The 23,961-nt window shown below is 37.4% G+C and overlaps 1 protein-coding gene across 1 annotated transcript in view; it reads left to right on the forward strand.

The window, feature by feature from the left end:
* The window catches only part of MAN1A1 (mannosidase alpha class 1A member 1), a 139,321-nt gene that overhangs the window by 73,805 nt on the left and 41,555 nt on the right, over positions 1–23,961 (forward strand). The window contains exon 5 of the mRNA XM_054280111.1: positions 5,382–5,476. Coding sequence (XP_054136086.1) covers positions 5,382–5,476 — 95 coding nt within the window. The remainder of the gene's footprint in view (positions 1–5,381; positions 5,477–23,961) is intronic.

Genomic DNA, 23,961 nt, shown 5'->3' on the forward strand with positions numbered 1-23,961 from the left:
AGTGTTCTGAAGAGCAGGAAAGCAGCCTGTCCCTGTTCATTTTTCTGCTCTCATTTTCTGCTTTTGCACTGAAATATTCATTCCTTACCCTACTGGGAAAGGCAGTCAGGTACAGGAAATAAAGCAATAAATCTTACTTAGTGACTTGTCAGTTTTTATCTGTAAATATAAAAACAAAAAAGAGAAATGCTTAATTTGATAGAATTAGAAATGTAGACAAAATGTCTTTGTCAATTGAAAAAAAGATTAAAATACAGTATTCCTTCCTTTGATGTTAAATTTTAACTTCTGGTTCCCTTTATGTGGTGCTTCTTAAGGCAGAATTCTGGCTGTTCTTTAATTTATGATGCTGTACCATGTTATGCCTTTTTTAAAATTAGATGTGCCACATACGCAATTCTAAGATATTTGTTTCCTGTGCTTTCTTTTCTTCCTGATTAGCAATAGCAATTAAAACTACAATGAGGTAATCTGACATTTTCAAAGGGATTTGTCATTCCAGCCAGAGGAAACATTTTTGTTTATCCAGAGGAGCTGACATTCTTGCAGTATAATGAAAGCCAGTGCTCACCAGATGACAGGTCTGGTCTCTGCCCTGTGGTTGCATCTTTGCAGGCAGAGCCTTGTTTCTCTGTGGGAACACTCTTTTCCCTAATAAGATTTGTTAATGGATGGAAGAGTCTGCAAGATCTGATTGATTGTGGCATTGGGTGTTCTAACATTAGCATCACAGTTCTGGATGTATGATCTCTTAGTTAGTTAGTTTGTTCTCTCTTATGAAGATCAAAAACACTTATATGTATTTAAGAAATATTTAACGCTATCTGATGAGTGAGAAAATAATGTCTTGTTCCCTGGCTTGGTGTGTGTGTTGCCTATGGAATGAACAGACTGTAACAGGAAAGATGAGTGTGTAGCAGTGAGGTGGATTTCTTGTTTACCTACCAGTGCTTACCCAAATGTTCTTCAAAGAATTGCTGGCTTGGAGTAATGGTGGCGGTCCGATGTGATTTTTGTGTTTGTGATAATTCACAACCTACTAACATAAACAGAGATTGAAATAGAAAGTATAATAACTCTCTCTTCTGCATGATCTATTGTATGATTATAGTAAGTATCTAATTTGCTTTAGTGCTGATTTTGAGTAGGACTGAGGAGTATGAAGAAATCTCTACTTATTTAGTGGAGGAGTCCATCTTACACAGGACCTTCACACAGTATGAATCAGCATTATACTTTTAAAAAATGTTAATAACACCTTAGAGTTCAAAAAGAGAATTATCTCACATCCAAAGTCTGACTACTAGCAAAAATTAGGTTAAAGAGAAATGCTTGAGAAAGCATTTTGTATCCTGCCCAACCTTATACTTTTAAATACTGATCATGTATTTGTGACTGGTCTCAATTATCATTTTCTTTCCTGAATCACAGTGCTTCACTTAGAACAATTTTTTTTGGTGAAGTATGGTGTTTAGCTGAGTTAAATACCAGTGCAATTTTTAGGGGCTTCATTGCTCTTTAAAGGTAATCATAGTACTTTGCTGTGAATCCTCAATTTAAAAGAAGGGATTGATGGCAGTGTGGCTTATTCTGTGCACCACCTGGTAAAGGGAATGCCAATATGCCAAGGAAGTAACTCCACACTCCTCCCATCTACATATGATAAAGCATTGGAGAAAGTGATAGAGGCCTCAGAAGTGCTTTGTAGACTTTTGTATTTGTAGATTAATATTTAAACTAAGCATGGAGTGGTGGGTTCAGGTATGGGAGTGTGACAGCTTCTCTCAGGTCTGACCTAGTTGGAGTGCTTCATGTAAGTAACCTTTCATTACTGCTGGATGAGCATTCATGAGGAAAAGCCAGGAAAGGTCCTTGAGGCTCTAAAGATAACCACTGGGTTGGGAAATTTTGTCCTGGATGTTTTCCTTTATTATATATAATGTCTCTGAATTTTGTGCTCTGTCATTTCTGCCTTTGTTTTGTGCTTCTCGTAATGGCTGTCATCGTTTGTGCTTACCAAACAGTCGCTTTACTGGTGGAAGTGGGGAAGGATCAGGGCTTGGCAAAAGTTGAAATTCAATTCACAAGCAGAAATAATAAGTAGAAACTCCTATTGTTTATTTACTTGTGTTACTAAAAAAAAATCTTACCCAGTACAATATTTATTTCTTTTCCAATACTGTAGGTTTCTGCAGAAGAAAAATACAGTGAACATTGTGGATGATGTGCAATAATTGCAGCACCTGCTTTTCCTATTATTTTTATTATTAACTTTTAAAGTTGAAAATTGGGAAATAAAGGGGTTCCTTTATTTATCTTCACCCTTTTATCCTAGCTGAAAGAGAATAATTTTACTGCAGGAGGCTACAATTTATTGTGCTCAGTCATTCAGTGTTGTTGTAGTCTTGTCATTATTGTCTATGCCATTCTTCTTCATGGATAGTGATTTACCTGTCAGTTGTTCAGCCATGTTAAGTAAGATCGAGAGATAAAAATAGGCAATGTCCATAGTTGATTTTTATTTTTGACTTTGGAAGGAGAAGGAAAATTACCAGCATGCATTAGTAATAACCTGTTGAAATTCTCATGTAAACAAGAAGTGCATCTTCACCTCAGCACTTGTTTCAAAATTGTATGATGGTTTAAAAATATTTTAAAATTCTATTTTCCTAATTGCCTACTATGAAAATTGTCTAGTGCATTGGAAGAGGTGCATTTTGGACAAGAATAAAGTTAGAATGCCTGGCTTGACTGTGTATTCTAATGTTGGTATTCAGGACACCAGCTTTGACAGGACTGAATTACCTTTTCCTTCCATATCCATACATGGAACAATACTTATTGCTTTGTATCTCATATGTTTATTTTTGGATAGCCATTGTTTGTGACATTTCCATAAAGTAGGCAATTTTTATTTTGAGAGAATTTGTGTTGTTTATTTATAAAATAAATACAGTAGAATTTTTAGAAGATGTTAGACTTGGTAGAAATACTTCAAAGTGAAGCATTATTGCTCTACATCAAATTAAGATGCTAAAATATCGCATTTTTTGTCCAGAAGCAATTATTGTAAAAGATCTCATTCTGAGCTTACATGTAATCTTTTTAAGGATGAGGGATTGATACAGCCTGCAAGGTACAGCAGGTACTGAGCATTGCTGCCTCTGCAGTGAGTAAGTGTGTGTGTGTTTTGAAGGGGAAGTCTCCTCTTGTCCTTACATAAACAGCTAAAAAGAATACATGTGGCATGTTTAACAGCATTCCATATGATATCTATCTAGCCCCTTTATGCATGGCTAAAGGTGGGGGGTTTGTGCTGTGCAGCAGATGCTTCTACAGAATATCAGGGTCCTGGTGTGCCCATGGCTTAGGAGGATGATTGCAGCCACTCTCCTGTCAGTACTTCCATGTTTCAGGGCAGAGAGGCTCATGAGTTGATCACTCCATATGCTGTGAAAGGCTGAGGGAGGCCTCTCTTGTGCTGTAAGAGCAAAGGATAGGTTTGGTTTCAGCAGACCAAGGTGAAAAATATGGCTGTGAAATGAGGGAAAGCTTGTGCGCTCCGAGTGGGTTCCTGTCCTTTGCTCCTCCCAAGGAAATCTGCTCAGAGGTGATGTTCTGCACCAACTGGTTCTGAGTGTTCACCAAGGCTGTAAGCCTTGGGAAGACTGAATTATGTGCTGGATAAAGATCACAAATCCATAACTAATTCTCATCAGAATCCACATAATTGGTATACTGGGAAGTCAGAAATATCATGGATTGTGACGGGATTTCCAAGCAAATTGTTTTCCCTGCTGCTTTGCTTCAGGTTTCTCCCAGCACTCTGATGCAATCCACTCAAGAAAGTTTTCTGACTCCAGACATAATTTGGCTTGAAATTAGTTAATCTCCCTCAAAATATCTTTTACTGTAATTCTAAATCTTGGACTCTTGCCAGAGCAATCTTGAGATCTGTATCATATGGAGAGACCGTGGGATGGGATAGTCTGGAGCTTCTTTATGGTAACATGATTGTTCAAAAGTTTTATATTCTCTTCTGATCACATATTTTTTCAATAATAAAAACCTTCCTTCAATGTGGCTTTTAGAAGGTGGTATTTTGCAAACTGTATTTTATTTTTGTGGAAAGAAATTTCTTCATTACCTTGTTTTGCTGAGCAAATATCTTTATATATGCGTGGCTGCACCACAAGACGCATCAGATGTACAAACTGATTTCTAATACATAAACAAGTATAAATCCATCATCTGTGAGGAGAAAAAACAAGTTGAAAGGAACCATTATTAGAAAGAGAGAACAATGAAGGTGACTTTGCTATTTTGACTGCTACACCTGGGATAATCCCTTTCAGTGTTGCACAAGATCCCAGTGTAATTCCACGCAGATAGGCCTTGAACATCCACATATTGAAATCACTAAATAGGTTTCTATATTTAAGTTGGAACAATATTGTTTCTAATTAAAAACTCTCTTAGTAGAGCGCTCAGTGCACAAACAGTAAGGTTAATGTAACCTGAGCTGAGCTGGCAGTTGAAGGAAAGCAAAATCCTCTTTGTTCCAGCTTTTTAACTATTTACCTGGACACAAAACTTCCTCTTGTTAAATTGTCTGTCATTCTTGTGGGCATATGGTAAGCATTTGGGGTCTTTCTGCTTCATGTTTTTGAAATGGAAGCTGAAACTCTTTGGATGCTGCGCATCAGTTAAGTCTCATTGGCCACAGGGGTATATTCCAATTTTTTGATTAATTGTGGCACTGACACTCTCTGGGTGTAAGCCAGCTGAGTCCATAAAGACTGGAGCACTGCAAAATGTGTGGTGATGTGGGGGAATGTTTTTCCCACAGACTGCCCTTGCAAGGTTGGCAATGCAGCCCAGGCTCCCGCAGCGTGCTGAGCCCCGTGAACAAACCTGACAGAGAGCAAAGGTGACCTTGCTGCGGCTGTGTCCCCATGCTCCAGGAGGACATGGCACCTGGGGCAGGGAGCTGCTGGCCAGCCAGGCAGGGTGCAGCAGCATCCTTGGCTCACAGCCCCTTCCCTGAGCACAGGGTGCCAGCAGGGGCAGCCAGGAGTGCGTGACCTGCTCTGCAGGGTCAGGTCTGGCCGTGCTGGTGCCTCTGGCTCGATGCTGGTGGTGCCAGGAGCACATCATCTGGGCATTGTCACTGTGTGCTCCTGCTGTGTGAGTTCTCTCCTCACCAGGTGCAATGGAAACAGACTGTGCTGCTTTGTTCCTTTGATGTCACACTGAAGGAGCAGGGATGCTTCATTGTGCTGAGATGGATTGTGCCATATGCTCAATAATGATATTGGCTAAATTAATTGAGTTGGAGCAACAATGCATTTTCCAACACTTGATTTCTTCTTAACTTTCAGGTTTTCCGAAAAAAGGCAGTGGAGCTTGGAGAGAAATTGCTGCCTGCTTTCAACACTCCCACTGGGATACCTTGGGCATTACTTAATATCAAAAGGTAAAACTACTGCTTTTTACTAGAAACACATAAAAAATTATGTTGAATCTATCTTTGCCACAAAACTATTACAATTGCTGCAGAGTTTTTGTCCTTCTGGTTCTATATTTTAAATTGGGAAATTTAAGTGGGTATATGTTGCGCACAGAAGGACACATACAGAAATATATTTATTCATTTCAGAACAGTGTGGTTTTGTCAGTATTGTTGCTCATCCTGAAGTGTTTAGTGTTTAGTGTTGTTTAGGTAGGCTAAGAGCATTAGGACATGTGCTACTTTGAAAGTTTTGTAGCCACTTTGTGCTCTTATTTTTACCTGTTCTCAAATGGGGTATAAGCATGTCCTTCATACCAATAAACAAGAGGAATACCAGCTACACAAGACCATTTTCTACCCTTTCCCAAGGAGTGGTTTTGCTTTGGGCAACCATGTTTTGAAGGCAGCTCTGTGTTTGCTGCTCTGTAGGAGATGGTTGCTTTCCTGAAGTCACTCTTGCCTCCGGTACCTGGCTCCAGACATGTCAGCAATTCCTTGGTCCATCTCAGGACTGCTACCTGTGATACTGTGCTGGTGAAGAAAATGGTTTCTTTGCAGTGCTTGGTGAAGAATATTGACAGTTACACCTGTGGGGTGTATCTGTGTATTCATAAGGATACATCAACTTTCTTCATTCTGATGATAAACCCAAGCATCACTCATCACAAGAAAGTGAATAAAAAAGAATTTCACATGTGTGTGTGATGGTGATGTGTTTTGTTGAGTGGCTGCCTCCTTAACAGTCAGCATCTTCTGCTGTTCCTTGCTTGCTCTCTATTTATGAGTGCAACTTCTCCCCACAGTGGGATAGACATTGACATATTGCTTGATTGGCTGTGTTTGCTTCTAGCTTCCCAATAAACTGCTCAGGGCCAGACCTACAGAAGCCCCTGGCATGTCAGTTCAGACAGGCTTATCTTCCTCCTTTCTTTCAAACAGCAGTGAGGTAGAAAGCCAAAAAAAGCACATCTGTGTGTGGGAGCAGGAGGGAGTTAGTGACTCCTGGACTTTCTCATCATCGAAGGGGCTGGCTAGCTGCTGCCTGGTGATGATCTGTGGACTTTAGCTGGTTTCTTACAGGCATGCTAACAAATTTTTCACAACAAGCTTTAAGAAGTTCTGCACAAGTTCACTAGTACAGCAGCTTGAGGCATGTTGGTTATTAGTTTTTAAGCTGTTAGAAAAAATTCTGACTACAAAAGCCTTGGATATCTTTGTAATTGCAACAAACCTTACTCTGTATAGTATATTTAAGCATGCTAAAGTATTCAGGCTAAAAATATCTCTTTTATATAGCCCTTGTCTAAATCCCTCCTTAACTGTTAATATATCAATGTTCTTTTTGCATATAGCCAAAATTATGTGGTAAATCTTTATGGTTTGTTCCTACCTTCTCGCAACAACTGCTGTGGGGCGCTACAGATGTCAGCTGACAGCAGTGCAAGGTGGTAGTGCAAAAGGGATTTGTTTCTTACCTGGCACAAAAGTGAAAGAGGACTTCTGCTGAAATAATTTCCTTTGCTGTGGCAGAAAAATTGACATGAAATGCTGGGTTCTTGGTTATTCATTCTGAATCCTTGCACATCTGCCTAGCTTTGACCTTCAGTAGATGACTCTTCCATAATGCTGTGAGTAAACAAATATGCTGTCATCCAGGCTTAGGAAATGCTAAGCCACTGAAGCCTGCATACAGTGCGGATCTAATGTGCCTCATTTCTGATTAGTATTTGGTTAGATTTTATTTTGATTTGTGCTTCAAATTGGAAAACACTCACAATAGATTATGGATGTCAGTGGTTATTTTTAAATTATTATTTTTGGATTAAGAGATGAGCTGGATATTTGTTTAACTTTGCAAATGTTCTTCAGAAAGTAGTTGGTTTTCTCTGCTCATCCTGTGCCATCATAGCCAGATTCGCTCACTTCTTGCATGCCTCTGTGTAAACATATATATGCGCTTTTGTCTCCTTGCATACCAAAGACATCCAAGTGAAGTATTATTCTCTTTATCTTTTCCATTGTTTCAGATCATCCTGCCTCTTTCCTCACCATGTAATCATGGGACACTTAATGTCTTGTTTTTGGAACTCTTACTATCAAATATGATAAAAAGTTCATTGTACTATTCTTCAGCTAAAAATACTTGCCAATTCATGAGTATTTTTGCTTGAAAAATTTCCTTTGGTGTTCTAAAGTAAAATTTAAATAATTAGATCAATGGGTGGTTTGTAGGGGGATTTCCTTCTCTTTCTTTCTAAAATTTCAGTTGCACTTCCACATTTCTGGTGTCGCTTTGTATTTTCAGTTCATCTTCAGCATCTGTTTTTCACTTCTGCTTGTGCTGAAAAATTTGAAATTCCTTCTATGTCTCACTTGCTTATTTAAGTAAACTGTGTGGTATAGCACTTGTGGACTGTCCTGGTTTAAAACAGGGATGGAAAGGGCTGTAGAGAGAAGTGTGTAAAGCAGTGGTGGGTTGACAGACAGGTTTGAGTCTTATTTTTGGGGATAAGAAGCACAAACTGGCAAAGCCACTTTTATTTCTTTGTTTGTTTACTTATTTGTTTTCCTCTCTAACACAAATTCTTTGTTTAGATATCCTTTGCTTCAGTACTTTTAAAATACTAACTATAACAGTTTCTGAAAATACTACTAGATCCTTTTTTTCTCTTCCTAGTAAGCTGTGACAATCTGGGTTGTCCATGCTAAAATTGTAATTTCTCTTTCTCTCTATAAACTTTAAGTAGTTTATGACTGATTGCTTTTGTATTTCTGTAATTTACCTCTCAGATTTATAGAAATTTTAAAAATCTGAAGTTATAACTCAGTGAGTTAAGTAATTTTAACAAATACCCAGACTTGCATCAAGTTTGCAAGATAAAATCATCTTTTTAACACATCTATTTATTATTACCCCTGTAACTATTCAAGGGAGAGCTGTAGGGGGCTTGTGTTTATGGGATGATGCCCAGCTGTCAAATATAGAAAAGAGCCCAGATTGTTTTTATTCTGTTGAATCAATCAGGAGTAAACATCTGAGTCTGTGGGTTTTTTTTCTTCTTTCAGATAGAAATTTTGTCCTTATGTCACTTTTCCCCCTTTGAAAGCAGACCTGTATCTGGATTTTAGTCACTATTTCCAATAAGACTGCATTACTCTTTGCCACTAAGGAACCCAGAAGAATTTCAGTATGAAAGAATATATTTTCTATTAAGTGTTTGCTCTCTATACATTGACCAGTTGCATAGTTTTAAGGTTGTTTATTGTGCTTTGTGTGCTGTGATGTAGCAATACTGTTAGGCATTTAAGTGCCTGCCTTTTTATGAAGAATCAATGTAGCATATAACCTTTAAGTGCATCTGAAACTTTGAAAAATAGTTATGGCTTGCCTTAATGAAAAAGTTTCAACTAGTGTAAATAATAGTTTTATTTCTGGAAACGGAGGTTTTTTGGATGTCCAGCTTGTTCATAAGTGTTGTTGTGGTAAGGGAGATACTGTGCCTGTTTCTCTGGCTCACTGGCAAATCTAAATTATATAATAATTTCTGGCTTAAAAGGGTCATGGGAAGTGTTGTATAGAAGGAAAAGCTGTGAGATGTTATTGGAATGGGTCAGAGTGGGAAATCCTAGCAGAAGTTACAAAAGAGGAGTTTGAAATACATGTGATTGATTTGTATTGAAATCAAACCACAGGGAGTGGTAAGATTTACTTGACATAATTGTAGAATGTTTACTGTGTCTGGTGTCAGTTCAGGAGTCTTTGCCTTTTACAGTTTAATATTGATTGTGCATAAATAGTGGATCTGAGTTGTATTCAATATAACATACTTTATGAAGTGAAATAGCAGGGGCCTTGCTAAATTGTTTGCACAAAGTAGTTATTCATAGGTAATTGAGAATGGAAGTGACAGAGCTGCAATATTTATGTCACTGGGATGTTGTCAGCATGATTTTAAAGCAAGATCCTCTTTTGACTTTCAAAATTACTGGTTTTTTTAAATTGCTACATTTTGTACAGCACAGTTAAGTTATGCCAGAGGTCTTTCCAAGGCTCAAAGTGTTTAGTTTAAACAAGAGTTTCTTGGCACTTCTGTGAAGTGCCCTTGCAGCCACTGTGTATTCAGAACAAGGAGATACACCCATCGCACAGTTTCAAACACTGTTTTTTATCTCACATCGCTTGGGAAAAAAGTAGCAAAAAAAAAAATCACCCATAGCTTTTTTATTTAGAACAACTTTTTACCACCAGCTAAGATTTCTGTTCTGTGACAGTAGTGCTGAATAGGATGGTTCTGCCACCATCTCAGCTTGCCCAGCAGAACCTGACTGCTTTGGAGAGGGGTTTTATGCTAAAATGCAGCAGTTTGGAAGGGTGACACACACAGGTGGTGTTGTCTTATGAGACACTCACTCTGGTATTTCAGACTGCTGGTGGCAGTGATTTAGGTTGCAGGCATTTAAAGGAGCTTCCCTCTCAGCACTTTCCTCATAGGTGAAAATGTAGTCAATGAAACAACCACCTTGGAGGTGTGAAATGTTGGCCTTTAAACAATGGGATTTGCTTGAAAATATTTCAAAGTTTCAAAGTAATTGCCAATTTCAAAACATATTTGGAGTCTCATGGTCTTCAAAAGATCTTGTGTGTGCGGTACTTCATTAGAAAAACTCCAGTATTCTTAAGGAAATAATTCAGCCTAAAACAGAATGGTTCTTTTTGAGTTCTGTGACATCTCCAAAACATCATAATGCATCTAAAAGTACATACCTTTATAGTTAGTGAAGAGTTTTAATGCACTGAGAAAATTTGAGAATTTTACAAAGGGATCCAAACATGTAAGTTCAGTAAACCTTTTTGACAGCTTGATTCTCCCACTTACAGTCATAAATGTCTGAAATATGATTGATTGTTGCATTATTTTGCAAAATTTTTGTATTATACTATATTCTTTAACAGAATTAGCAGTTCATGCTTTTACTCACAAGAGGCACTTTTTTGCAGAGATTTAACCAGGATGGATAATTTAATTTTTCTGGTTTGCACTGCTAACTCCAGTGCATAAATTAAAAAATAAATAAATTTTAAAAAGCACTTGCGGAATTTGCAGAGGTTTGAAGAGTTAAGTAAATAAGCTATTCTTCAAATTTGACTGTATTTGGCAAGAATAAACCTATTTTAAAAGAGAGTTTGGATATGAAAAGCTCACCCTGTCTGCACAGTTTGTTATTGTAGGATCACGCAGAACTGTGTTTAGATGAAATCTTTAATTATATCCCTTCTGTCTAATTTTGGCATAATTTTAGAGGAAGAAATCAAAATTACCTAAGAAAAAAGCTAAAAGTAGCAGACAGACTTTATAAAGGCTTTGTATGTGTGGTTTTGGCAAATGACTCCACTGATGTAATAAAGTGGTAATAATAACAAAAAAGGATTTGGATATTGAGTTAAACACTGAGATTTCCCCCGCAGCAAAGGAGACCAATGGAAAGCAGACTTTTGCCTTCAGGCATTTGGATTGCAGTGTGGATTTGTATTAGCACTGGATGCAAAGGGAAAATTCTGGCTGAACTTTGTCTCTCTAAAAATTATTTGTTTTCTGTTAAACATATGTTTTGGCATAGAATGCTCTGCTGTCTGGATATACTGATCTCTTTCCATTGACTAAAGAAGACCTTGCACAATTAATTGGAAGCACTGACATCTTGAGATGAGGAAATTAATTACATCTTAATTTATAAGTAACTAGTGACAAGGATGATTTCAGCAAAGGGTATTTTTTCAGCACAGTCATTTCAGTTCATTGCATGATTCATAAGCAAGTTTACATTTCTTGAGTCAGTATTGAAAAACAACCTGGAAAAATATTTATGCATGTTAAATAACAGAAAATTAAAAATTTCTATGTTTTAGGACATGTTAGAACACCACAGGAAACAAATTGCTTGCCATGTGTTTGCCTCATCTGGAATTCCTTGCTGTGTTGTCACCTCAGCTGAAATGAGTAGCTGGTTCCACGTTGCATGACTAGTGTTTTCTATTCAATATTCAGTATATTTGACCTGTGGCAATGTCTGATTTACCATTAAGCAATGCAAAAAATCTCATTTATAATAATATCACAAAAAATTCATGAGATAGTTCAAGCAATGTAGCTCTTTGTCGAGAAAGGAAAAGAACCAAGAAAAATATTATTTTGGTGATAGCCCATAATGATAGGCTTTATTATTCAACTAGCAGCTTCAATTCAATATTGTAATGCAGAATTTGTGTGGGAGGCTGCCCTCTGGCAATAACACAGGAAGAATTTGGGACCTATTATTATTACTGCAAAATATCCTTCTCTGTTGAAGTGCTTTCTTTATAGCCAAAAGAAAGATCTTAGTCCCAGATTCTAAGTTTAAACACTCTTTCCCCACAGTTTATTAGTGCAATATAAAATGAGTATAGATGCTTGCAAGTTCATAATTATCATATTACTTATCTGTGTAAAAGCCTATGTGAGTATTAGTTATGGTACTCCTCAGCACAAAATGTACAATTACAAACACTTTATAGATCTCTGTGGTGCTAACAATAGGTAATGTTGTTTCACAAAATCAAACAAACCTGCTGCCAGACAGTCCCACAGAAACCAGCTGCTTACCAGAGGCTCCACTGCCTGGGCCTTGTGCCCCTCACCAGCAGACACTCCCCAGGGCATCAAAACCTTCCATGACTATCATCAGATTTTGTCTTGATGGCTTTAAAAAATGGGGAACTGCTTTTTTGGTGTGTCATTTATAAAGAACATATAAAGGTTTTCTGTGCCAGAAAGGGGGAGGATAGGCAGATTGAGCTGTTTTGTGTTTTGCCCTGGAAGAAACCAAGACTGGGAAGTTCATGTGCCAATAGGTGGCATGTACCAAGCATGCACATCCAATTTCCTGCCAGTCTGGTTGTAACCAGCCCTTCCCTGAAATGCGGTGACATAGGGTGGGAAAGCTGCATCGGATCCTCAGTTTGCTTCCTGAGTTAAAACCATTCTTGCTCCTCTGCAAGTTTTTAAAATCACACTTATTGAGAATAGGCTTTTATAAATGAGCATATGGCTAAGGGTGTTGCTGGTGCTCCTGCTTTAGCAGGGTAAGTGCTGTTATCACGTCGATATTGGCAGATAATCAGGAGTTGTTTCTATGCCATACCTTCTTGTTGCCTAGGAGTTGCAAGGGAGCCCTTAGTTTTGAATTGCCAGACCTGTTTGAGAGTTGGAGCTGTTTGTGAAGATGTGCAGGATGAGCTCCAGGTGGGATGCATTTGCATGTTGCAGGAACAAGCTCCTGCTGGAGTGGGACACTGCAAAGGGCACTGTGAAGCAGCTTGAGGAGCATTTGTCCTGCCCTGAAATCAAGTGCCCAGGGCCTGGCTTTTCCATGATACTGAACATGCTGGGAATGCTGACCCCTGAGTGAAGGCACATTAATCTTTGCACTTGGTTAAAGATCATTTCCCTTTTAATTGCTTGTATCATGTATGACCTAATTTTTATCTGTGTATAGTAAATTATAATCTTACAGCAGACAAAGTGTGACTGTCAAAAGAGGCTTCCTTCAGAGGGAAGGGAATCACTTTCTAGAGACTCCAGTTTTCATTAAATGCATTAAATGAGCAGAAGTACTTCTCAGTCACTTTCACCACAATTCAATTTACCTCAAAGAAAGCACATTATTTTTGCCGTCAGCAAGCTATATACAGATGCAAACGGAATGGGATGCTCCGAATCAGTGTCATGAGCTGATTTCTCAAAACCCTCTAATTTTATGAATCCCAACACATTATCTAAAAACAATAGTTGTGTTGGGATTGTTCCACCTAAGAATTTTCCAACAGACAAATTATGAAGCCACTTATGAGTTGTTCACTTTATGTATTTGTTACAATCCATGTACATTTGCAGGATTCTGCCTGCAAAATCCATGACTCATGTCTCATTAGGGAAATCCTGAAATGACCATGAGAAACGGAGGAGGGGCATTTGCAAAGTGCTTTGCTTGTGTATTTTAGCTGGAATTTGAAACTTCCACCTGGTTAAATTCTCAGCTATGTGAGGTTGTTTGGTTATTTTTCCTGCAGTGGTTTTGGCACCTATGTGATGTGGTAGATTATAAGAATTGAAATTGACCAAGGAAATAGCTGACTGATGTTTGTAGTTACTCTGCATTCTTACCATCCTAAAATGATGAGCATGAACAAGAGTTGCCAAGTCTATTTTTTTGTTACTGACAACAGATTCTGCTGTCATCTTCAAAGAATACTGGGGTTTTTCCCTTGCTGAAAAAGTAATTTCCTTCAATACTTCTTTGGTTTCAGATAAACACACAGATAGATGTATGTAAATTCATTGGTAAATTAATTGGTAAATCTTTATTCATCATTTTCTGGTTTCTTGCTGCTGCTGTACAAGAGGCTCTCTCCATAACCTGCACCAAACTGTGGCCTCTCAGCTGGACAGCCAAAACCCTGCTGCAGGTGACACAGGTCCAGTGCATCATGTACATGACAAATAACAGTTTTACTTACCTGAATTTTCAACATCTCTTTTTAGGACTTCATAATCTAATTAATACCATGAAACTTGAATTTTGTGGCTTTCAGTTTCATTGTACCAGTGCTGAGGGGTGTGTGTTTTTTAAAAATGTGTGCCATTTTTATAAGCATGTTTAATTTTAAGATGATTATTCCTTACTGCTTCTGACACCTTTTGTTATTCTGAAATTCATGGCATATGTGTTTTCATGGGTATGTCAGATACTCTTGCAGTACCATTTTCCATTTAATCTTTTAGATTGACATTTAAAACAACACATTAGCAGAAAATGGGCTATCTTTTTTCCCCTAGAAATCAGTCTGTTATATCAGAATAGTAAGAATATTCATACAGGTTCATTTTTTACTTTACCTTTTAACAGAAACAAAAGTTTATTATTTGTAATAGTTCAGTTATTTTTAAGATTTGGTGAGAATTCAAGAGTTTTTTTTCTTTTCAGGTATGATGTAAGTAAGTATTAATTGCTTGCCTGCTTGCATAATTACTGATTGGTACTTGCATTTTCTCAGCTTTATGACCAGCTTCATGCACCCAGCTGAATACAGAACACAGAAAAATATTGTTTAATTTTTTTTAAACAATAATCTTAGCATTAAATACAGATGCCTGTGGTGCTGTGTTTGTTACTTTTAGTTATCTAGATGTTGATCATTGTAACAGCACAGTTTTTGGTTGGAAAACAGCTACATTTTTTTCTCATAGTGTCCCTTAAACATCCAGATCCTTGATCTAAGTTGCAATATTTTAGTACCAAGGTTCTGAGGTCATCCAGTTCCTTTTTGTGGTAAAAAAAAAGAGGGTTTTTTTTTTCAAAACTCTTGCAGTCTGTCTTTGATCCTGCTCTACTTTGTGTATTTTCTAACCCTGCTCCTCTTCTTCCATACTTGCTCCCCTCTTCTAATCCATTTTGATTTTGGAGGAGAAACACATTAGTGATCATTTTCAGCTCTGATAGTTTTCTCTACTGAGCTGTGATTCTGTCCTTGCCCACACATCCTCCACAAGAGGAATCTGAATCCTGGATGTATCATGTTTTCCCAGTCTGAGCGTTGCTTCTCTGAACCTTTTTCCAGATGTTTCAGTTTGGCATGTGAAAATTAATATTTGAGAATTGTACTGGATACTGTCCCACATATGTCTTCTGGGGCTTCTGGGCAGACTGTTATTAATTTCCTCCCCTTCCTATCTTCCATCCCCCAGTCCATCCTTCCTTCTTTACCTCCTTGCATCCCTACATCCCTAATGTTCTTGAGGTCACCTAGCTGAATGGCTCTCTGCAACCCCTCAATGGGATGTATACTAAAGTTGCTGCTTTAAGGTATGATCATTTATGGAAGAGTTGATCCATAAATCCTACTTGTCTGACTGTATCATCTAGTACATTGTTCCTTAAGATCTTAAATATATTGAAATATTTGAATACTCTGGAAAGACTGCTAATCAAGCCTATGTGTATTTTGGTATACATTGGAGGTGGAGGAGTGCGTATGTGTACCTCAACACAAGCTTATAGATGTTTTACATGTATTTATAAAAACATATTTCTAACATTTAGCAGTGTAAGGGCAAATTGGGCTCCTCTAGGGAAGCTTGGGAGAAAAAAAAACCATAATAAAAAGCTTGTGCCTGCCTTTGCTGCTGAAGGCTATATATTCTCTTAAAATCCCTTTTCTTATCTCTAGTCTTTCACAAATACAACATTACTTTCTCTTTACCATTCCCCACAAGACTTCATAAACATTGCAAAACACAATCACCCAAATAACAGATATTGTCAACCTTCATTTGTTGCTGACACTTGCTCTTCCCTTTCTTTCTTTCACACTTAAGCTGACCATGTGAAGACTTCCATTAGATCAAAATAGAATAGGCTACCACACTTTGGATGCCACAATATCATAATTCTCATATTTCTACACTCATCTTTTACAAAGGAGGGAAAGTGAGAGGAAAAAAATATACATTTTAGCAGTAATGAGGTTGGAGAAAGAAGCGAACTTTTGGGCTTAATGGAAAATGAAAAAACGGTGCATTGACTTTACATGAATAATCCCTTCCATCTTATAAAAACACCTTTTGTTACTAACACAGATATGGACACAGGGAAATATATGCTCTTTGAATGTTGCTTTAATTATCTTTGCTGCATTTATAACTGAATGCTCTTCATGAGAACTTTGATGAATTTTACCCTGTATCTCTTTAAAGTTGCTTTCCTTTACTAGTTCTCAAAATTTCTTGCAATATGTGCAAAGGTCTGGAGCACTTTTGATGACAAAGCCAGTTGATAAAGAAATTTTACAAGTCTCACCAGTGAAGGTTTTCAACAATGCCACTATGAGTAAACCCTCTTTTCCTGTTCAAAAGACATTGGAACACGGTATCCACTTCTACCTTTTGTCATTAAGAAGATTCCTTATGAATTAATTTTTAAGCTTTTGTGGTTTTTCTACCGACTACACTAAGTTAAATTATAATTTATAATTTATTGGCCTTATTACAACACTTCATTAAAGCGTCAGAAGATTCAGCTTCTAGGCAGGGTATTAGTGCAAGAGCTGTGCATGCCGAGTTCTTCGCGGATGGAAATAGCTACGGCAGTCATGTTCTGCAGCATGAATTAACAAAGATTGATTGCAATCTGTTTTTATTAACTCAAGGAAGAAAAGCGGTGTAGTGATATTAAGAAAATTAATTATAACTTTCTAATCTAGTAATTAATGTGCAGCTGGGCATGAGTGCAGTTAGTGCATTTCAGTAATTTGGCAGTCCTCACAAATTATCATCATCTGTTCTAAGGTAGACAACTGTTCTCTAATCCTTGCTCATATTTTTATAATCTTTAGCATTTCAGAATGTTTTTAACAGCCTAGATGTTGGATATGGCCTTTTACCATAATAATGTGAGCTGAAGTTCACCTTTATCTTTCAGAGCTGAGGTTCAGTTTTAATTTTTAGAACCATCTATCATTTTTTACCAGTGTTGTACTGAAATTTCTTCTGAAGCAGTTGTATGAATCTGTGATTACTAGTAATTGACCTGCATATGTTGACGTGTCTTAAAATGCTACTGAGAATTTAATGTATCCTGTAAATTGAGATGCTTCCAATTAAATAGAGTTCTTATGATAATCACTTTCAAAACTAATCAAGTAATATAATGGTGTTACTAAAACTTTTATTGACTTAATTTTGACAAATTAATAACTGTAACCAGTGCAATTACCATAATGGTCATTCTAGTCTACATTTTTCATAATCTATCCCTATATGTTTTTCAGAAATGCAATGAGAAAATAGAAATTACCTAGGTGTATTGAATTAGCATGACAAGGTGGCATGAGGGGGAGAGTATTTGTGCCCTTCTTGCTTTCTTTATGAGGCATGAAGGTTATTGTGGGTCGCCCCGTGCTCAGGGCCTCTTGTCTATTAGGAAAATAGACAATACTGAACAGAAATTACAACAAGGATCCAAGCAGCAAAATTGATAAGAGAAAATGCTCTTAAGCAGACTGCTTGATGTTGCAACTATCAAACCTGATCTACTAAAATCTATTAAGAGTTGTAATCTTCTTAGTACGGTTTATATTTAGTCTTGTTTTTAACAAGTGATTGGGAAAAAGCACAAAGCATCTGTGTAGATCAGACCTGTAGATCAGGTCTGAAACTATTCAGTATCCTTACACTGTCAGTGAACAGACAGTTAAAACCACCTGATTTATTTACATAAGACTTCTGGGGAATTTGCTTGTCTTGTTTTAGGAATTTTATTGTTAAGTTTTGATTGGGAATGCATTAGAGAAGGTGTTCTGGGAGACCAAAAGCCAGAAGTTTTCAGTCCAGTGAATCTTGTCCTTTCAGTTCTTTTGTGGCAAAATTTCAACAGAAGATGGACAGCATTTGCCAGAAGAGTTTTTCTCCTAGTACTTGAGACGTTCTCCAGGAATTCAGCGGACTTGGGTTTTTCACTTCTCAGACATGTGCTTTTCCTCCCTAGGTTATTGCTTCCTTTAAAAGAAAGCATTAGCTAGAGAGTCCAAATTGGATATTACTGGTAGGTGAATAGTGGGCAGGTTATGCCTAAGGGCTTGTGAATAATTAAGATCAAGGAATCAATGTGGGTGTCTTCATCAGCAGGTTAGTTCAGCTCAGGAGTTGAACTCCTTAAGTGTCTCTCCCAGTGTTCCCCACTTGCAGTGCTGTGTTTTGTGGGTAAATGCATAAGTGCCGAAAAGTAGATATTTGTTTGGCACAGTTGACCTGCTTGTTCTCAGGGCATGTGGGGGATCACAAACCTGGCTTTGGATAATTGAGTAAAGCAAAGCCTTCTATGTCTTCTCTTTGATCCAGCTCAATCTGAGCAGAGAGCTAGCTAAATCAAATATTTTAAGCAGAAATTCAAAGATTTGACTGCTCTATATTGACAATAAAATTTACAAGGGATTGGGGGAGGTGGAGAAGTGATTTACTGAGACTCTAATCAAATAACAGCCTTGGAATTCACAAACGACCTACTTGGAAATTTTGTTGGTTTATTGGAAGAGAATAAGATTCATGCAGATCTCATGTCAGTTTTGCTTCATGCATAACTCTCAGATACAAAAAAAAAAAAAAAACCCAAAACAATCACAAAAAATCAAACACTAAGTATGAAACTTGCAAATTGTCTGAGGTTTGTGGTTGACCTTAATGACTGTGAATAATGCATGGTGGTGGTGTGGTGGTGACCATCTTATGCTGGTTATTGATTTGTGTTTCGCAGCCGGTGGCATATAAGTGGTTTTAGGACCCTGAAATATTCCATTTTGTTTTTCATATCAAAAAAATTAATTGAATAAACTAGCTTGCTCTTCAAAATTAACAAATAGGCAGCACAGCAGTTTATTGCATTAGTTATAGTGAACAAATCACTTTGGAACAAATCAAATTAATAAAGAATATAGTTAATTTGGCTTTCTTTCTCTTTAGACACATGGTTGCAAATAATTCATATTTGAATAGTTCGAATAATTGAATGGTTTGAATCTGCTTCAAACCATTTTGTCAATATCCAACGTTTCTAAATTATTTTCAAATTTGCTAATTGTTTTCTTTGAAGTTACCAATGTAACACAATTTTCATGAGCATTTGCAGTAATAAAGCTCAGTTTGCACATGGCAAAACAAGAGTAGTTACATGACATGCAGCTCTTAGGAGAAACAGATATTTTTAAGTGTCTTATGTATTCTTTGAAGTCATTCCGTGGTGGATTAGGCAGTCCAGCACTGTAAATCAGTTTGATCACACTGTAACTTTTAGTTAGATCATCTGCACCTTTTTTCTGTGCTTTCATGCACTACAAGATATTACAACTGACAAAGAGTACACATTAAAGAATTAGTTCATAGATATGTAGGATAAAATATAACTCTAAATGATATCCAGTGCTGTATCTCATTCAGATGTGCTGAGAAAATTGGTGGTTGAAGAACTGACATGGGTACTAATGTCTAAAAGCTCCTTCAAATTCTGTCATGTATGTGAATGCCTCAAGGCTTTTTGTAGCTATCTGAAGTTTTTCCTCTCAGCATTAAAAGGTATGGGATCTTAACTGCAAAACTTCAATTTTTCTGTCAGGCCATTCCCTTGGGTCTTGTCATTGGTCACCACAGAGAAGAGATCAGTGTCTGCCCCTCCTCTTCCCCTCACAATAAGGCTGTAGACTGTGGTGAGGTCTCCCCTCAGTCTCTTTTTGTCCAGGCTGAACAGAACAAGTGACTCAGCCACTCCTCATGTGGCTTCCCCTCAAGGCCATTCACCATCCTCATTGCCCTCCTTTGGACACTCTCTAATACTTTAATCTCTTTTTTACATTGTGGCACCCAGAACCGCCCCCAGTACTGGAGGTGAGGCCGCCCCAGCTCAGAGCAGAGCAGCACAATCCCCTCCCTTGCCCAGCTGGTGATGCTGGGCCTGATGCCCCCAGGACAAGCTTGGCCCTCCTGGCTGTCAGGGCTCTGCTGACTCATGTTCCACTTGCCATTGACCAGGATCCCCAGGTCCCTTTCCACAGCACTGCTTTCCAGGATAACATTCTCCAGTCTGTCCGTACATCCAGGGTTGCCCCATCCCAGGTGCAGAATCCAGCACTTTCCATCATTGAACTGATTGGTTGGTATTGCCCTCCCTCCCCTCAAGGGAGGCAACAGTTCCTCCCAGTTTTGTATTATCTGCAAACTTGCTTAGTATCCCTTCCAGACCTCTGTACAAGTAATTTTTGAAGATATTGAAGAGTACAGGGCCAATTTGATGCTGTGTAGGCTGAGTCTGCTGGGGTTTTTTTCTCTAATATTGCCATATAATTTTGGAATTATTATAGTAGAGAGTAAGTAGTAAAGTGACTAGAGAGTTAATGCCTGGCAAGTCAACCTTAAAAATGAATAACCCAATGGGCAACACTTTGTTGATTGTGTTCTGCCTTGACGGACTTTTAGCTCACTACAGACTGACTCTTGTAAGGACAGGAAAGGGTAGGAGCTCACTAACATGTCTTTATGTTGGGGAAGACATTCAGCCTGACTTCTTATCCAATAGGCAGATGTGGACTCTTAAGTATTGAGTTAGGTGGATGCACCTAACCAACATCCAAAATTTGTGCTGTTCTCTTTCTAGTCTCACATAAAAAAACCTGAGTGTCCTTGTGTTTCCTTCTTTTTAATGAGCAGACCTTGACACTGAAGCACACCATAACCGAACGGAGGACACCTGGCTTAGAGGATGTAGTATGACTGAATATAATCTAAAATACTTGCCAGAAGTATTTTAGTATAGTCTGTTGTTTTATATTAAACAAGCAGTAGTAAAGCCCCAGCAGTAAATGCTGTAGCTACATTCACATTGCTGTAGAAATCCATATAGCAGAGGGTAAAGACAAAATGAGACTTGCACAATGATGGGCTAGTTTGAGACCTATTGAGAAGGAAATAAAAAGAGGTTAGCAAGACAGCTAAGTAGTTTGTTCCAGCAATTTGCCTTCACTGGTTTAAACCTCGTGTTAAAATGACGTTTTTATTGTTATAACACTGACACATGTTTAGGAGGAAATTAGTTAATAGGAGGGAACAATCTTTCAGCAAATTAAATGAAAGGCCACTATTTCCACTTGACATCTGTGAAACTGCTGCTACATTCCTTGGAATAGTGCTTAGAGAAATAAATGAGCAAGTATTCCTTATAATTGAGCTTTAATGGTATCCATATGCTATATATCTTGTAATGGTGCTCATGTTGTGCAGTTTCTGTGTAGTATAAGAAAATTGAGTATTAGTCTGTCAAAGGCCCATTAATGTAAATGTCTTGATTCAGTTCTTAGCTGTGGAGAAGCCCATGTGTTTTAAATACATCCCAGCAAATTGTGGTTGGTGCAGCAACCCTGAGAGTCTTTCTGGCTGACCTTTCAGATTGCCCATTTCATGTCATACAGCAAAATCTCTAGGTAATGAGATCTACTGGAGCAAAGATTTTAAAAAGGCATCATTTTGAATTTAATTCTTTTCAAATGAACATTTTCTAACAGGCATTAGAATATTCAGTCTTTCGGCAATGTTGTTTCACATCATGTCACGGTGTTCTACTGAGGCCATAAATGCCCTGTTTTCTCTATCTTTTACCCAGAATTCCCTTTGTAAATTAACTGAGTTTGCTTAACTAACTTTGTCAGCATCGTTTTAATGGCTAATAGCTTTTGGGCTTATCTTTGAAGGCTTAAATACGTCATTTGAATATCCAGCCTGTTGTATGGGTACAGTTTACTGGCATCTGAGATTTTCATGAGTAGTACAGGTTCACAAAAGCCTACTTATGAGTAAATTTTGTTTGTGACACAGATTGGTTTGTGTTGTTAATTGGTTGTGAATTGACCAAACATGTCTTAGGTACTTAAGATGATTAGAAAAAGACCTATTGCTCTCCATAGAGCAGAGGTGGTTCTTCATGCTTGCCTCTTAGGGAGGAAAAAGGAGCCTGAAGATACCCTTTGGAAATCTGCCTTCCTGAAAGAAGCAGGAGTGAGAAAGGGCAGTCATCTCATTTTTTTTTTTGCTCTGATCACTTTGACTTGGACCAGTGTGTTGCTCTCAAATTCCTAAATACGTAATGTAATGTGTCAAGACGTTACTCGTAATAGAGCTAAAGATAATTTATTTTGGTGGCTTTTTGAGTTCAAGGTCTCTCTGGTGTTGAAAAGACAATTGTGCACATTGCCAAAAGTACTTATTTATCACTGATATTATCTTTCAGAAGTGTCAGAAAAAACAAACCAGTATGCCATAGCTATCCAGAACATACTGCATTCCAGACATGATCTTCATTGCGCTGGAAAAACAAATATGGTACTTCTTACATGACAATTCTTGCAAGATATTCCATGCTATATTATTCCAGTCTACAGCTGGGAATACAGAAAATTAAAAAAGGGGAAAAAGTGCAGGAATAAAAAAAAAAGCTTGAAGTACTGATTCTTTCACTTAAGCCATCAAGAGCAGTGAGGGATTACAAAAAACATTTAAAACCTTTGACCAAATGTTTTCCTGGAATTGGGACAGAAACCCAATTTTCTTAAATGCTTTATAAAACTGTATCATCATTTTTCTCATTGATAATTTATAAAAGAAAAATAGCAATGTACTTTCCCCCTGTATGTTGTTAATATGCAGAAGCTTTTTCAAGGTGATTAGAGAAACACTGTGCTGGCACAGGAACAAAAAGTACACATATTGTCTCCAGCAGGGTTCCAGAAGTGTGGGGGTTTTTCTCCTGAGCCTTTTTGTTCTATTGCTTTAAATAGTAATCTCTTCATGCTTATTTCACTTCATCCTTTATTATATTATTTTCATTGTATTGATTAAAATCCCATTACTGTTAAGAAAAGCTTATTTGACTACTCGATGCCAGGTCCTTTATTATCTGATAATCTGGTTTACAAAATCCTCCAAGGAATATCTTAAATGTGGCCATGAGTATTAGTGCATGGATTGTGATTATGTGTTTTAAGTACTTTTAGAATAAATGTTTGGTACTTCTCATTTTCTGCTGTACCAAAGTAACAAATATCTTTCAGCCTTTTTCAGCTCTATTGGATTGTTAAGTAATTGGGTGGAAAATTCCTTTCCTTCTTCAAGATATTTACTGTATCAAGGTATTGTTGTAATTTAATACTGCAAGAAGATTATGGAAGAAATTAATTTTTTCTTTAAAAATACTAATCTTGACTAATCTGGCTTTCCTGAGTTTCTGTGGTAATATTTGTCCTTTTCTTTCTTCTTCGACTTTTCTTTATGATGTATCCAGATTTTCCTGGATCAGAATTTTTAGTACATATGTGGGAATTAAGCTGTATTGTGCTGTGCCTTGTCAGCATCATTGGTTTCTTGTAAATAGCTCATCTGTAAGACGAACAGCAGCTGTGTAAAGGTATTTGTTGCTTGAAGTAATAATAAGGAGATTACTGATGAAGTTTCATGGTTAAGTAGAACACAGTTGAATAACTGGTGATAGAAACTCTTATCACAGGAAACATAGTGTTATTTCCTCAGGTGAAAATCAGATGTGTATTACATTATGTGTCATTTTTTTGTTTCTTTGTGGGTTTGTTTTATTTCCATTTGCCTGCTATACAGTAGAAAATTTTCTTGATCTTACCTTAATTAATGAATTTGATCATATTTAAGCCGTTGGTTGATTTTCTGTGATAATGCAAACAGCAATGAGCTTGATTCACTTATAAAAATATGAGCAAATAAAATAAAATTTAGTGTTTATCAAACATGGAGCAAAAGCATAACATTCAGAATCAGAATCTGATAAATATAATGTATGACTTCCTCTAG

This window comes from Melozone crissalis, unplaced genomic scaffold (genome assembly GCF_028551555.1).
Source record: "Melozone crissalis strain CALT ecotype California unplaced genomic scaffold, PUWL_Pcris_2 ptg000027l_1, whole genome shotgun sequence".
Lineage (NCBI taxonomy): Eukaryota > Metazoa > Chordata > Aves > Passeriformes > Passerellidae > Melozone > Melozone crissalis.